Source organism: Setaria viridis, chromosome 9, assembly GCF_005286985.2.
Source record: "Setaria viridis chromosome 9, Setaria_viridis_v4.0, whole genome shotgun sequence".
Taxonomy (NCBI): domain Eukaryota; kingdom Viridiplantae; phylum Streptophyta; class Magnoliopsida; order Poales; family Poaceae; genus Setaria; species Setaria viridis.
Window position 1 is genome coordinate 8,912,914 of NC_048271.2, and position 17,335 is coordinate 8,930,248.

General features: G+C 47.0%; 1 protein-coding gene across 1 annotated transcript; it reads right to left on the reverse strand.

Moving 5' to 3' along the window:
• Positions 1–7,263: 7,263 nt before the first annotated feature.
• LOC117841119 (DUF21 domain-containing protein At2g14520) lies at positions 7,264–13,018 on the reverse strand. Its single transcript, XM_034721690.2, has 11 exons — positions 12,637–13,018; positions 11,751–11,827; positions 11,572–11,655; positions 11,376–11,489; positions 11,198–11,284; positions 9,934–10,073; positions 9,740–9,827; positions 8,950–9,023; positions 8,276–8,409; positions 7,930–8,177; positions 7,264–7,633 (listed from the first exon to the last, which is right to left on the reverse strand). Exons 1-11 carry the CDS (start codon positions 12,812–12,814, stop codon positions 7,592–7,594), a joined length of 1,266 nt encoding a protein of 421 aa, XP_034577581.1. The 5' UTR covers positions 12,815–13,018; the 3' UTR covers positions 7,264–7,591.
• Positions 13,019–17,335: the final 4,317 nt, after the last annotated feature.

Sequence of the window (17,335 nt, forward strand, 5' to 3'; positions counted from 1 at the left end):
GAAGCTCGTAGACTTTGTGGAGTATAGTTAAGGTACTAACCCTGAGCCTTAAACCCGTCTGCTTGCATCTTAAGTTAACATGTCCATGATAGGAGATCTGATCTTATCCGGTGGGTCTGCAGATGCCCCTACCTACCAGGGTTTCGTTGGCGCAAAAGGCAACACCTTTAGGCCCCTATTGAATCAAACACAAGGGAGCACTACTAATCGCCGCTACAGTACCAGCAGGAGCATACAGTGCTCCCCCTTGGCCCCTGCTACTAGCCCTAACTCGGTTGGGATCTTTCTTTGGGGGGCGTTCGCTGGTGGTGGGCTAGTGCCTAGTGGTGTAGGAGTCGCAATCACACACCCTACTCCAAGGGAAGATACGCTACAGCCCGGCGCTGCGCGGAAACATGGCGGATGGGTCCGGCGGAGGCCAAGTACGGGCCGCCGCGCAGGGCAGGCGCTTTGGCAGCGCACCAGCGCAGGGCCATTGCGCCGTCACGAGGTAGAGATGACGCTTTTCAAAGCCCCCCGGCTTCATTCATTGCCCGCCGCGCGGCGCGGCCAGTTTCGGGTTCGTGAACCACCCCGAGCGCCGGGCGGAGACGGAATGGATCATGGTCCATGGATGGATGGACCGGTTATCTTCACTTCTTGAGGAAGGTCTCGCGCTCCTCTTGAAGGCTGGAGCACACATTTTGCCTCCTCCCCCCTTGGCAGCTTGCTGCTTCGGCGCGCAGGTCCGGTGTCGTACGTGCCTGCCGCTCTCTGCCGAGCAGCCGAGCATCATGTGAGTTACAGCTTACGACTTACAAGGGAATGGAGGGCTTCGGTCTGGCGGTCGGCCGGCCGGGGCGGGGACCCGTGGCGCGCTCCACCAGCGTGAGTTTTTGCTAGGGTGATCAGTTGATCACCTTCCGATGCTAGTACGTGTACCAGCGAAGGGGGCACGCGTCGCTTTCGGCGGCATTTTTACGCATAATATTGTTGATTACTAGTACTTAGTTGATAGTTCGGTTGGACATAAGATAGTAATACTAGTTACTCAACTAATAATCCAAGGGCACAACATATCTTCAGGTTTGTGCTAGGCCATACATTACCTGATACTCCCTCCGTTTCAGTTTACAAGGCATGCTATGACTTAGCACGGTCTCTCACATTACACTTTCACCGTTCATTTCTCTTAAATTATTTATTTATGATTATAAACTACGAATCCAATTATTTCAAATTTATATTAAAAAATTATTGGTTAAATTATTAGTCAAAGATTATAAATTTTGAACCCTAATACGCGTGTCCTCCTTAGGAACAGAAACAGAGGGAGTACTTTTTATACTTACATGTCATACAGTTACTACACACAAAAATTACGTTACTAATATAAAGTTTCTTTAAACCTTCCCTCTCTTTTTCTTTCCTAATCCACCTTCTTCCTTCCTTAGTTATTGTATAGACATTTTCTTCTATGAATCTCTACTCATCCCCTTGCTGCCTCAATAAATTGCTACATTAATAACATGCTATTTAGTGCTATGTAAACTATCCTAATAATTATTTTGGTTGGGATTGCAGTTGTATTCCTTGGCAGTAACTACTAATGAAGTTTGTAAATAAATCTAGGGGACATGGTGGGTAAGGATGCTAGGGATGAAAGTGAGCATAAAGACAAGGGGGAACATTATTAGTGAGCGATAAAGGAAAAGTGATGCTCACACCACCCACCAACAACAACCACGGAGGGAAGAGCTACAAATATAGTAGGGATGAGGTAGCATCTAAGAGCGGGGCTAATGAGCTATGATTCCGATGGGGTAAGGATCAATGGAGAAAGAGGTGTGGATGTTGTTAGATTCGGGTGATTGAATTAGACCTGAGCAAAGTGTGCGTCAGGCCGGGTTGGCAAAAAACCCAGAATGATTCGGGCTAAAAAATGTGACCGATCCCGCCCATGAACAGTTTTTGGATGGCTTTTTCGGACTTTTTTTGGCTAGGTTGTCCGTTCATTTTTAGTTGGGAAATAAAAAAATTAATCGAGCGGGGTTTGGCCCGCTTGGATTTTTTTACGGGCTGGCAAAATTTGCGCCACGACCCGACCCTATAAAGGTCATAGGCCGGGTTTAGCCAGGCGGGCTCGAGCTGGGCCAAATTTGCTAAGGTCTAGATTGGATGTATTTTAACAATTAGTTATGATACAAAATTTGTAGGTGAAGATCTAACTACAAGTTAGGTTCTTTACCATCCCTTGGTCCCAATTCCTTATCACTATGTGAGCATCATCAAATATGTGTTTGGTTGTTGCCTCCAACTGAGCAAGCCAAATTTTTAGCATGCCCATCAATTAGGCCTTCATTTGGTTGCAGGGCTAAACTTGCCGCAACCAAATTTTTCGACCGGGAGCGATCGACGGAGGAGGAGCAACGCTCACATCACCCAACCAACACCAATGACCACGAAAGGGCGAGCGTGTCCAAAACACTCGAATCATCGAATGTTGGCTCGCCCCTCATCGTCCGTCCCACTGGACGACTCGGACAGCGCTCGCTTCCTCGCGCGGCCGCACCTGCTCCCTTGCCCCCCTAGGTGGCTCCGTCTCACCGTCGAAAGTCCGAGCATCTCTGCCGGAGGGCGGCAGCACGGCATGCATCTTCCTCTCATCTCCTCTCCCCGGGACCAAAGAGAGGGTGTCATCCAGATTCTTCGTAACTGCAAAGACGGCACCAAACCAAGCGGCGAATGCAATCTCCTCAGTGTTGCACCGTACCACACTGCCTGGTAAACGACACGTAGACCCACAACACAAAAGGCCGATCCAGCGCCGCAGCGCGCCACGTCCCATGCCGGTGGTTTTCGTGATTCGTGAACCATCCGACGACCGCTCCCACTGTTAGCGGAATGTTTTCCTTTCGGCGCGATCGCACACGCCAGCGCTCGGGCGGGACCGGCCCCCTGACCCCTGCATGCATTGCTAAGCCTAAAGACTGCCACTCATGGCCAACCATGGCTGATGGATGGCTCATGGCTGGGGCAACAAACAAAACAATGATGCTGTGAGCGTACAGTGGCGTTCCCTCCTTGCCACGGGCACGGGCGGCATTTAGGGAGGCGCCGATGCATGCCGCCTGCTGGGACCCTGATCTCACCCTATTTTTATTTACCTGCGTGTGTGGGGTGCCGGACAGACACGGGAGATTTGACGCAACGTCTGCACGGCGCGCTTGGATACGTACCGATACGGGGCCCTTCTTTTTGTAACTCCCTTTCAATTCGCGCGCCCAGGATGGTACCCGGTACGTGGTATGCCTACGCGCGTATGTATACATGGAGACGGCATGTACGCACGTACGGTACGGGTACGGGTAGGTTGTTGTACAGCGTCACGCGCGACGCATCAATGCGATTTGATCGCTCATGTGCCGGCAACAGTAGCCCCCCTTTTTTCCCTCCTGCTGCTCTTCGTGTGTGTGTCTCGTGGACGCGGGCAGGGGGTACGCGCGGCCGCGTAAATACGAAACTGTGTTGGGAACCCCGGCCGGCGTCGGCGGCGATCTCGGCAGGATCCGGCCGTGTGCTAACGCAAATTGCATAGCTGTATTTTCGTTGCAAACTTTTGCCGTGTTCCCGACACGGTGGGCCGCCTCCCAGGTAGTGGCTAAAGTTGGGTGGCGGTACGGTGCACGGAGATTTGAATGGAGTACTGTTCCGTTTGCTTGTCAACGTGAAGAGTCAGAAATTTAAACAAATATAAGATTTTCCGTGCAACTTCAACTCGGAAAAACTGAGTTTATATGGAAAACTGAAAAGCTCAATTTTTCGAACTTTTAGTAGCTTTTTGAGCCTAGAAAGCTGCTCTTCAAAACAAAATCAGTAACAACTTTTTAAAAAAATTTAAAAATTGCAGCTCAATGGACTCTTAACTTGCTTGCTGGAGAGAAGCGGCCTTGCCGCGGTTGCGCCTCCGGCCGTCTCTCCGGCCATTTGGTTTTTGAACGGGCAATTTTCACGTCTGGCCTGCTAGTGCCTAGTGACCTGATAGATGTGCTCCGGTCCTCGGTTCAGGATTATGAGTCCTTTTCTCTGGAGATACTCTGTTAGTGCTCAAAATCAGTGTGCCACGTGCGTAGGATTAGGGGTTGTTTGCTTCCCGGTTACCACACCGCGCGTGTGGCGGCGCCACACCTGCAGCGGGGAAATCAACTAGCTAGCTGTAGAAAATTCGTGGCGCGTCGCAGCTTATGGTCCCGTTTGATAGGATTTCTCAAAGTGCTTCTCCACTGATTTTTGGTGAAGCCCTACCAAAGGGCCAATTTTAAAACGGCTTCACCACCAAAGTCGGGAAGAAGCCGCAAAACGGCTTACACTAGAGAGAAGCCGAAAAAGGTGGCTTCACCGGCTTCTCCTCTCTCTTCAAGCATTAAGTGATCATAAAATTACATATATTGCCTTGAGAAGCCATTTTACCAAACGTTTTGCAAAACGGCTTCAACTTCATAAAAAAGCCACTCCACCGAAGAAGCCGAAACCGAAACCGTTTTATGAGAAGCCGAAACTCTACCAAACAGGGCCTATTTACCATCCAAGCAGTTGCCAAGCTTATGTGGCGATGCCGAATCTAAAGCGTGGCGAGCGCAAGCGGGGAACCAAGTACGCCCTTATTCCATTTACCGTGCCCACGAATAAAACAATTTTCAACGGAGATATCAACTGCACCACGACAACTCTGTGCTGTGTTTTTTTTTTCCCAAAATACATTTTGGCAAAAAACAAACAACAATTTTGGTAGGCATCCACGGTCCAAAAAAATCATCTAAAGAATTTTAATCTTAAAGTAATGTCAATTGCTACAAATCCCACATCATCTTAAAGTAATACGAACGCTGCGCGCATATAATTTGATTAATTTTTAATCGGAATCTGCAAAGCTCGACTGGGAGCACGAAACAGCGCTACGGGTCGCCAGTTCCCGTGCTGGCTTGGTGTTCCGCTGGTGCCGTTGCCAAGGATGCAAGTGCAACGGTGCTGGTGGTGTCCTTGATGTGGCCTCCTCGTTTCGGTTTGTCGCCGTTGTGACCGGTGCGTGAGAAAGCAAGCACGCACTCACGCAGCGCGTACGCACGTAGTACGCGGCTACCGGCTACGCCGTAGCGCCCGCGTGTGCGGACGGAGTAGGCGTAGCCCATTAGTACGTATACTAGGTAGCAGCTACTACCGGCCGCCAACCGTACGGTAGACGGCTGGCGCTGCTGCTAGTGCTAGTAGTACGCTTGTGTACTAGACCGGCGAGAGCGTTGGAGGTCGCCCATGTGCGGGCGCGGCGCACCGGCACCCCCACCGCGCGCACCGCGTGTGCCCGGCCGGGGAGCAAGGCGCCCTCGGCTTGCAGAGACCGCGCACGGGGGACAGCACAGGCAGCTAGCGAAGCGAAGCCGCCGGGGCCGTAGCCCACACTGGCTGGCATGGGCAAGGAGCTAGGAGCCCCGCGCTGCTTCGGGCGGCATGCCCATGGCGGCCGAGCGAGCACCGCGGGCGGTCTCGCGGCTCGCCTTCGGGCACCGGGTTGCCTGCGCTTCGGCACGTACACACGGCCGTGCACGACGCGCCGCGCCGTTCATCGGACTGTGTTGCGCGCTAGCTAGCGGCCGCGCGATACCGTGTACAACAATGGCGGGAGGCACTAGCCGTTCAGATCGTCGTTGCGGCAGATCATGGTTTTCTGTTTCCTGATCTTTCTCCGTAGAACGTATAGTAATCCGCTGCATGTCGGGAGATCGTTGGAAATGGGCAGAACCTGAGATCGCTAGAAAAGGAATCGAAATCTTCTTCCTTTTGCGAGAGAAAGAAAGTCCTTCCTTTTGGGATACGGAAACCGGGAATGTTGCGGCAGATCGTGGCGGATTCGTAGTTTTCTCGGTGACTTCGGTCCCGTTTGGCAACCTACTTCTAAACTTTAGTACCTGTCACATCGGATGTTTGATACTAATTAGGAGTATTAAATATAGTCTAATTATAAAACTAATTGCACATATAGAGTCTAATTCGCGAGACGAATCTATTAAGCCTAATTAGTCCATGATTTGATAATGTGGTGCTACAGTAACAACCATTTGCTAATGATGGATTAATTAGGCTTAATAGATTCGTCTCGTGAATTAGTATAGGGGTTCTGCGGTTAATTTTATAATTAGCTCATGTTTAATCCTTCTAATTAGCATCCGAATATTCGATGTGACTCTCCAGTACCTCGTATTCAAACACTCACTTCGTCGTTCTGAAAACATTACTCGGACGCGTGCAACTGTGTGTACATGCACCCTCTTCGGCGGATTGAACGAGGAACTTAAATTCGACGCCTGGCAATCGGCCACGTGTTGTTCAAGGTCACACGCAACAGTCGTACCCCGTACAAGTAGTACTATTGAGGCCATCCGTGCAGAAGGGTGGTCAGGCACGGAGATTATCACGACCGAACAGTAGTACGTGAATGCGCGGCAAGGTGCACAACGAGGTCACGTATTCACGTAGGGTGGGAGTACGTCAAAGTGATCCTAACTTGCAGATGCGCGCCGAGCTGGCCAGTTCAAGGGAAGCCGCGGCTGGCTCTGCTTTTGCTGCCGGTGACCGAGGATGCAAAGTTGCAAACACAACAGTGCTGAACTGCTGATATATAGGAGTAATAGTGACATGGGCTTTTGAGACGATCCTTTCGCCGTTTGGCTTGCCGCTGTGTCAACCGTTATGATTTGTGACTTGTGAGGAGCACGCAGGTGGCAGGACGCGTATGGCATTGTGTACCGCGTTACCGCGTATGAAGTGGGATTAGACTTTCTGGTGCTACCGGCGGCCGTATACAAGTGCGCTCGCACGCGCTAGAAGAAATAGGAAAATCTATAAGGCCCATGTGCACGCGCCGTACCGGGGCGGCATGTACGAAGAAGCGTGCGCGGTGCGCTGCCGCTCGGGTCTCTGCCTGTCCTCCTCTCAGCCGCTGCCGTACACGGCCGCTCCCACTCAGTACCATTCTGGTTTGTATTTTGTAGGATATGGACAATACAACTATACGAGCATGCACTGTTCAAACCGTCGCACTCTCATGCTGTGCTACTGCGTAACAGTATCAGTAGCTGCTGAACATACGCCCCAGGAGAAAACGACGAGCCGTCTTTACATGCACCGTCGCCGTTCCATTCGTTGGCTGTACCTGGCTCCGTGCTTCAAAAGGTGAGATCTCTGTAAAGCTGGCAGAAGCTCTTGCAGATTTGACCGAGAGCCATCGTATAAACAAACTGAAATCTTTTATTGGGTTTCTGAACCGATCGGCACCGCCGCCTCAAACGCCTCCGTTTCCTATCAGGATGCCCGGTGCATCAGTTTCAGGACCAGAGCAATCCTGCGGCTCTCAGCTACGCACTCCAAAGTCCAAGTAGTGTTCTTACCAATATCCTAGACAGCCACCTGGTACTACAATGAACGCCTAGTATCTTCCAATGTATCTACTAGACTACTAACTAGCACCTATTAACATAAAAGTACAAATATTACGTTTCTAACAGCTGCTTCTCTGAATCACGAGGGAACTATAGAACAGCGGACGCTAAGGCCTGCGTCATTGCTCCTCATGTACGTCTGTCTCGTCGTATATCTCCTCCTGCATAACATGGAAGGAAAAATTAAGGATAAGTGGGTACTTAACAGTTAACAGTAGCATTGCTCAAGTTTAAGACTCAGTGCAATCGAGGTTTTTTTAGTATCCCTGAACTTTACTATAGTTTACCCAGTGGAATGTAGGGCACTGAAGTTCGGTATGTCTTCAGAGATTTTGAACAAGGAAAATCATCATCATAACTTTGTCAGTCACGATAAATGTCAATATGCCAAAGATTATAGAAGATAAAACAGTTTGCTCAAACTTGGAAAGAAAATAAGCCATGTGAGATCACTAACCTGCAGAAGCTCCTCAATGACATCCTCCATGGTTATGATACCAACAGCCTCTTCATCTTCACTCAACGTGGGCAGGGGCTCTTCATGTATCTGCAGAACATCTGATTGGTCTTTGGACCATTTCTTAGGCTTGCTCCCTCTATTTGACGTGTTCTGAGTGTTAGGGTAGCTCTTCCATCTTCGCAGTGGTGGTGGAAGGTTCTTCACGACCTTTTCGTTATTCTTGTCGTCAATAGCAATGGACACCTCTTTGTTTTGCACCCGACAAAAGGAAAACAATGAGAAAGATATATATTGAGAAGGTAATACATGCCAGATGCCTAGTAAAAACCGCGTTGGAGCTCACCAAAAGTTCCACCATCATTGGCTGGCTGTTCAGCTGGTTCATTGGGAATGTTTTTCCTTATGACCACTGCCATGTGGCTGTGGCCTTTCTGAAATTCATTTAGGATGTCGTAGAGGGGCATATCTTCGAAAACGCTGGCATTCATCAAGGCACAGATGTGTTAACTGAATATATAAAAGAAGGTCGTGCTATCGTAATATGTTCCAGAAAATGACGACCCAAGCAGAAGGCCACCAACTTTCAAATTTCTCAAGAAATAAACTGTTGCATTCCTATATTTAAAATTAAACCTTTTTATTAAATACATTAGCTGTATAGCCACCATCCATATAGTAACCTACTTATAAGCCACTTGAATAATCAGCTACTTCAGGCCACTTATATCGCAACCAACTTATACATGTCAGAGATACAAATGTTCTTTCATCATTATGTCTGTAGATGATGAGAATAACAAAACAAAACTAACTGTAGCTGTAGTACATATCATGCTACTTAGGTTATTACCCATTCTATAGTGAAGTCCATCACTGGTAGAAACAGGTTTGGCCATGGAGTGTCATGGACAGTTTGTCTTTTTATTTCCAGGAAAACAAATGTATAAGGAGATAGAGTTATAGTAAATTACAGAAATAACCTACAAGCATTGCACAGAAAGAGCTTTTATATATTACCGAGGAATTTTGCGGACAGTTACACTTTTGATAGGAACCTCGTCATCAGGGTTAACCGATAATAAATTCTTCACCTAAAATTTTATAGCATTTCAGATAAATATAGTACAAATTATATTCTCAAAAGATTAACAAAATATAACTTCTATAGACTCTAAGTAAAATAATAGCCACTGATAATAACATATATGTCTGAAACAAACATTCTTCTAAATTGTATTGCTTGATCATACAAGAGAAACTATAGAAAACTATGCCTTTCTCCTAAGTACAACTTGTCCGGTATTGATTGTGTTGATTGGTGTCAAATCAAATTAAATATTTACATGTTTCAACCTTTTCTAAACACGGGGAAGCCATGACATAATTTTAAACTTATGCATTACAGCTGCATGAATTCAAGGTAAATTCAAAGTGTTTATTTTGTAGCAAAATTACAAATCAAGCTACATTTAAGTAACATGCACGATTCATAATTGCCTCACTCCACAGGCTGCTATATTTGTTGATACAGTATGAAAATTCATTGAAAACAACTCTGCATACTTCAATAATTTGGTTGTAAACCTACTCAGCTCCAGTATTGACAATGACAACCCTATCAACTTAATTTGACATTGTATTCAACTAACCCTTGCTGTCATTTAGAATGTATGCTACCCAAAGATCATTATTCAATAAGAAAGAGAGGGGATCAGTGGATACTAAAGTTTAGACAATAAAAACTGAGATCTTCCAAATACAATTTTTTTAAACAAGCATAGCTTATTTTGACAGCAAACAACATTACCAATATCAATCCAATAATATTTTTCTTCTTTTCATAATAAACTGGCACCCTGCTATGCCCTTTCTCGAGGACCTCTTGCATTAGTTCCCTGTGCAAAAGACAGTATGAGCAATAGGACAGCCATAAAAAATGTTTCAGCAGAACAGTAACATAGTATCACTAAAATCATGTATAAATTAGATATAACATAGTACCTGTCAAGCTTTGCATTAATATCAATTGCAAAGGTTTGACATAATGGTGTCATAGCATCTTTAGCTTTCTTTTCAGTGAGTTCAAGAGCTCCAGCAATTATAGTAGTTTCATCATGGGTTAACTCTCCACCTTTACCTGCCTGTTTGAATTAAAAAATAATACAGTTAAGGAACAATTAGCACAGCCAAAAGACCAGAAACATCCAATCCAAAAAAAATAGTATGATAGATCATACACGCAATAAATCTCTAGGCTAGTATATCTCTGCCATCCCATTGAATAAATAATGGTACAAATACCATCATCTGCCCACTAACCTCTAACCCGCATCTATCAAGATGACCTTTGAGCAAAATCTATCCTACTCCTAATAAGCAAAATGATATATGGCCTATAGGAAATTGTTCATAGCACACACATCCTAACCATATCTGGGTTGGATACTTCAAGTAGGCTTGCCTTTCTGTCTTACATTGAATACACATCTACATGAGCAAATCATCCACTGACAGCAGAACTTATCTTAAATTATCGCCTAGGATATATGGCTTCAAAAGCATAAATGTCTCGATTAATCAATTAAAAGATCTATGCATATTGCAGTTACTTAAATAGTGTATTGCCATCTTGCATCTACAGTCTTCAGAATCTAGCAGAGTCTGTTCATAAAGAATCTCTGCTTCTTTCCAGGACACTTTAGCTGCTGCTCTCATAGCATTGAGTCATTGAGCATACCAAATTACACACGATGTCAATTCTTACCCACTAACAGACAAATCAATTCATAAATTGTTGCATTGTTCGTAGATAATTTCATATTCTAACGAGGACATACTGTAAGCAGTTCATCTTCTGCACATTTGGTTAAGTCCAGCCACCAAATATACCCTTGTAAAAGCTAATTGAGCAATTCACCTTGCATAAAACACTCTGGTCAACGCTTATCTATTATGTATATGGGGGAATTAATGATACATGTGATGCATCAGACATGGTGTGAATAGCATGTTGGACAACAGTACGGAGGGCACATCCTGCAGAGCAGAGGACGATAAGAAAAGGAAAACTGGAAAAGATGGTTCTACATCTCCATGTGCCCATGTGCCTGTTTACTCGTGGGTACATAAGAAAATGATGCCTCAATAGCTACATATGATAAACACATAAATACACTATTGGTAAGTCCATGACAAGTTCAGCTTCACAGCACAGGAACATTTGCATTGTGCACATTCTATTTAGAAGATAAAATAGTTAGCATACCTCATTTCCATGCAGAGTGACAAGCGTCTTTAGCTCAGCTCTACGGAAGAGAGCTGTCTGACCATGACCCAGCACATAGTCTAGTAGCTACAACAGGAAGGACAAAAGTTCAGTTCATAGTTATCGGAGAACTTGTCAAGTAATGACAACACATTCGATCTGGCAGTATACTTATTACCTTGCTTATAGGATAGGCAACCGGAAAGCAGATCCAAACAAGCCCACGGACTAATGGAGCAACTGAAGCACCAATAGCCAGCCCATAATGTGAGCAAATGGACTGCGGTAAGATCTGTTCATACCAAAATATTAGCATAGGACACCAAATTTGACAATTGAAACTGACATCAGTAAGTGAATTTTGGATGATTCACCTCACCAAACAGCAGAATCAGTGTCACTGAGATCAAAATCGCGCCCCAAGCAGTCACCAGGCTATCAAGGAATATGGGCAAAGCCTAATATACAGACAGAAGCATATCATCACAACTAATTTCTTTGGAGGTATTAACCTCAAATCATCTGAAAATTACTGAAAGTGAAAGAGCAGAACCTCCATGGCTGCAGCATTGCAGATCAGAAGAGTGCATAGCAGAAGGTGCTGATTCTTCACAACAGGCAAAATCTTAGCTGCAATAGAGGGGGAAACATAAGTGCCAGTAGCATCAGAAAAGCATTCGACGATATATTTGTCGATACTTAGGTTTTATGTTGAAATTTAATACTGTACTTTGGTATCTAATTCTGCAAACAGTGTACCCTAGGGCTCATCTTCAGCTATTTCAATGCCGTGAAATCCCACAATAAATCAACAGAACAGAAGTGACGACCACAGCTTTTCGCTATGTGCTAAAACCCCACAACCTCAAACATCTTCACCTAAAAATATGCATCAAGCCCCAGTAAACTATACAACGACAAGAACAAGATATATCTGTTATTCTGTAGCAAAAGTTTGTCTTGTAAAGATTTGTTTGGTTTAGGCGTTGGAGAGACAAAAGCCGAGCCAGTGCAGCATTTCATTATGCTAGAGAAAATGACAAGCCACTTCTCATGGGAAAGGGCCGTATGTATATATTATTGTGGGGGGCTTTTGCAGATGACTAGCAGGAATTGGTCGAAACCAAAAGGGAACGGCTCATCAGCTCAAATGTTCGATAGTCTGATCGATCCCTATTTTCACCATCCACCGATTCCTCGGAGAAACACGCTCCTTAACTGACTATACTATCAATGGACTAATTATTCGTAATTCGTAAAGCGAACCAACAGGAAGGTGTTCGACGAAATGCCAGGCCAGCCCGGGCAGCAGTGCAGCAGCGAAACCCGAGGAACCCCGCATCTAAATCCGGCGCCGCGCGCACCCGCCTCCCACCTACGGCGCTAGCGAACGGACCCGCGCGGGCGTGCGCCGTGCGTGGCGGAAGGCCTGTACGTACCTGCGTGCTTGCGGTCCTGCTCGGTGCCGGACTTGGCGAGGACCTCGAGGTCGACGAGGCTGAGGGACATGAGGCCGAGCGTGAGGCCCGACATGAGGCCCGCGAAGAGCACGAGCACGATGATGATGACGATGTGCTCGAAGAAGGGCGCCGAGCAGCAGTGGTACTCCACCGCCATCCACCGCCTCCCCCTTCTGCCGCAGCGATCCCCGCTCCTCTGTCTCTCTCCGCCGGCTCCGACGACGAGGGTCACCACCACCAGAAGCTTCTCCCCCCCTCCTCGCGCGAGCTCGCCCCCACCTCCTGCTCCGCGACCACGAGCGATTCCGCAGCTCCCTTCTTAATTTAGGGAGCGTGGGCGTGGGGGTGTCAGCTGTGCAAGCGAGGTGGTGGGGAGGCGTGGCAGCGGTTGCCACGCGACACAGCCGAGGCGCTGACAACGTGGGCCAGGCGCGCGCTCGCGTTGGCCCACTTGATCGGACGCATGGTCGTGGTTCGCGGCCGTACAGGATTGTTTCGCTGTAGGTGAACCCGGAATCAGTTGGGTCCACTCTGCAGTAAGAAAGAGGGGAGGTTACGCGGGGTTCTAGGAGAAATTGCTGGAAGACACCTACCGACCTGCGCCGGCTTCGTCGGGGCTGTCGGCATCTGTGTCGGTGCTTCCATGGGCCCGATCTATGAACAGGTGGCGGCGACCGGCGACGAGCCGGCGAGCATCTCCTTCAAATCGTGGTCAAAGCATTTTCCAAGCTCAAAAGGGCACCGCCGGCTAAAGCGTAATCAGCAAGAAAATACACGAGCTGTGCGTGTTTTACGTTAGATTCTTATAGTGAACGGCTTTTCTCATCGAATTGTGAATCGATGCCTTCTTGCCACGAGGTGTATAAACCCTCATACAGCTCAAAAGGCTACGACAATTTTTTTAGGTGAGTATCCGTCAATAAACTCCGTTGCAAAAAAGGCTGGAGCACGTCAGCACGGCGCAGCTGCGTCGCTTGCATGCGGGGCGCGTGTGCACGACGGGGGTCGGCGTGGTACGGCGCGGGCGCGCGGCGGATTACGGCGCACGGAGCGTTGAGAAGGCGAGATCATCAAGTTGGACAGATCCTCTCTCTGCTGGATCTGCAGCGCGTCAGACTTATTTCGTCTCTCGTTTTTGTTTTGACGCCGGAAATCAGCACGTCAAGAGTTTCAGTCTTTCAGACGTGATCCTTATTATACTATAATTTGCCCGTGTGGTTAGTAAAAGTGTGTTAAGTGCGATCATGACACCGTAAAGCGAGATTTTGCTCAACAGCGCATCTCGCATTCTTCCTTTTTTGTTTTTACTCGTGGAACTTTTTAAACGCACGGGAGCGTATTTAGCAACACATAATAACAAAAAAGCCCTCCATTTTCAAAGAAGATACGGTACAGAAGAAGCCGTCGTCATCCGCCGCATTCTTCTTCTTTTTTCGTGGGAGGATCCTTGGGCTAAAATTTATCCCTTGTCACATCGAAATATTCGGATGCTAATTAGAAGAACTAAACATGAGCTAATTATAAAACTAATTGCGGAAACCTTAGGCTAATTCGCGAGACGAATCTATTAAGTCTAATTAATCCATCATTAGCAATTGATTACTGTAGCACCATATTGTCAAATCATGGACTAATCGGTTCGTCAGAGTGGCTGAGGAAGTGGCCTTGCCGAGGAAGACCCCGCTGGCGAACTGCGTGCCCTACATGACGAACGCCTCGTCCCAACGCATGAAGTAGGGGGACACCCGGCCGAGCAGCGTCCTCGCGAACACCGCCACCAGGCACCAGAGCTTCGTCACCACCAGCCCCCGCACGCGCAGGTCGGGCTTCGCGGCGTTGGCGGCACCCACGTCGAGCTCCAAATCCCTGCCGCCGCCGTGCGCCCACGCCACGTGGTGGTCGCAGCGAGGGCAAGGCAGAGGAGGAGGTGGAGGTGGGCGCTGGTGGTGGCGCGGGCCATGGCGTGTGAGGAGGAGGTTGGTGTGTCAGGATTCACAAATGGATAAACTTCTCGCTCGCCCACGAATCTGAGGAGTTGGCAGGGTCCGCGACAGCGCTCCCGAAGCCCTTGGCCGCCTCGCTTGCCTAGCTCGCTGCCGACGAGCGCCTTTTCGCCACGTCGGCGCGGCCCCTTCCATCGCCGCCCCTGATTCTGGCACGGACGCGCTGATCTCCCGGCCCCGCGGCATCCCACAACGGCACTGCTCGACTCCGCTCTGCCGGTGGGGACCTCCTCCCGCCGCTCAGCTTCCGCCTTGTAGGCTCCTACGAAGTGGATCGCCCTACGAAGTGGATCGCGCGGGCAAAATAAAAAAACTCGTGGGAAAGGAAGAGGGGGGGGCGATTGGGGGACGGTCGTAGTCACGCAAATATGCAGGGCAACGGTGTCTCGATTCGGCTCGCCCAATATTTTGGGCAGGTTTGGGGAGCTGTTGGGGAGGGTTTTCTTCCCTTTTCTCCCTAATTAAGTTATTAGGGGTAATTTAAGAGAGCTTTTGGAGTTGCTCTTACACCAACATTTGCATGGGTCTGCAAAAGGAATCGTACGCCAAGTTTCAAGTGTAAGGAAGTATTTCCTCCATTCCAAATTACTACCGTTTTAGCTTTTTAGGTACGCTAGCTTTTGCTGTGTGTGTATAGCTTAGGAAAAAGTGTGGGTGATCTTGACGGAAAAGCGAGCAACGACAGCGGCAGACGCTATCGTTTCCGCTTGCGGTTTCAACTGCCCATGCATGAGCAGAAGAGAAGGTATAAACTATGAGGATGCTGATCAGTATACGTGCCAACCTTTCTACAACCAGCTAACTGACGAAACTTCGAGACGATGATATGGACGACTGAGAAAAGGGAAGATGTGATTGCAGGTCACGAATGGCCGCAATTTATATTGGACTTCTAACTGCACGCTACTACCCTCGTTCCGCATAAATTTCCTGAATGCTATGTCACGAAAGTGATGGTGCAGGTAGAAGCGGATGATAGTCAATTGGACTGGCATGTGTTTGATCCGTAAAGTGACATCAGTTACTAAAATCTTCGATGGAGCTAGGCAATTCGACTTCTTACAAAGCCACGACCTTGCCACATACCAACGTGCGTGCCCTGTGCCTTATAGGCACCACAAGGAAAAAAAAAACTAGTTCTATTAATCAAACTAGAGAGAATCGTTGGTGATCCTTGTAGGCACCAATTTGCACCTGTAGAATGCAAAATTCACTTCTTCCGGATCAACGTCAGGACGACACCACGCAATACCCATTCATTCGAACTAGCTTATTCTTTTTTGAGCTTTAGGATATAAATAAATTGATAAAATAGTGTCCCGGGATTAACCATTAGCGTCACCATTTTCCATCATATCTTTAGTGGAGTGCGAGGAACACCCTGTACGATGAGTGGCATGGCAGCATTGTCGAACAATCATTTTAGGCTTTCATGATAAGGCATGAGCCATGAAACTTGACTAAAGTGTGCTGCGTAGCTTCTAATCACCGCGATATACCGTGTTTGTCTATGTTGACGACGCAACAGCTGTACTTTTATTTCGCAGATATTTTTTTAAAAATCATTCTAAGGAGAAACTGATTAGTCAGTGAACTGTTAACTTTTGAAAGCAATGCCAAATGGTTCTAGGAATAAGTTCTTTTTGGGCCTGCATGGTTTAGCCATCGCACTGCATGGGCTTTAAAGCCAATTGGGCCTAGATATCTAAAGTTGTGACCATCCAATATTATTGTATAGTTGCATAGATTAAAGCCTCCAAATCTTATAAAATGGTGACTACAGCCTTCATAATTGATTATAGCACTTGCTTTGCACATTTGTACACACTTGGGGGGTTCGACTATCACTATACTTGGCAAAAGTCATTTTCCTTATGAAAAGTAAAAAAGAACACGCTCCTCATTTCAATTTGTTGAAGCGCGGTTGTTTTCGAGGCCGTTCGGCTGGACTTATAAACCAGCTGAAAAGCTGAAACGGCTGATTTGTTGTGAGAGAAAAATACTGTTCGGTGGCTGATAAGCTGAAGCGAACAGAGCCATCGATGTGTTTATTTAGGAGGGAATAGGGGTTGGTTATCCACTTTGATTGTAGAGAACGTAGCAAATCTGGCATGAGGAAAATGAATGTTAGGTTGGGTTAGTTGGCAGTGCTTTAAGGATATCAACCCGCTTTTCACTTTCGGAGGTTATTGGAAGGTGACCTAGGAGAGCCTAGTAGGTGGCGTTTTTATCTGGCGATTCGAAATGCATGAAGCCACATTTTAGTTGCCGGTTTCTATAGGCAATCAAAATTTGTAATTGGCACCCCTTTGGAAAGAAATATGTCTGGTCAAGATTTGTTTGTGCATAAAATGTGAAGTTGCAGAATTGCCAAAAGAAAAGGAAAAGGGTCAGCTGTCGAGTAGACATGTTCATGTCTCAGCAGTAATCATTTTTTTTTTCAAGAGAAAGAAACGCCAAATTCTTTGCGAGGCGATTACTTCTTTCAACCTTTATCTATCATGGAATGCCTACTGTCCACACTTAATTTCCCACCTTCTTATCCAAATTATACTTTTCTGTTTAATATAAAGGGTGACACGAGAACCACTATGCTCGCAATGCTACATGATTAGAGTACTTTAGAAAATCTTTTAATTACAAAATGAACATAATCATGCAATATACTCGGAAGA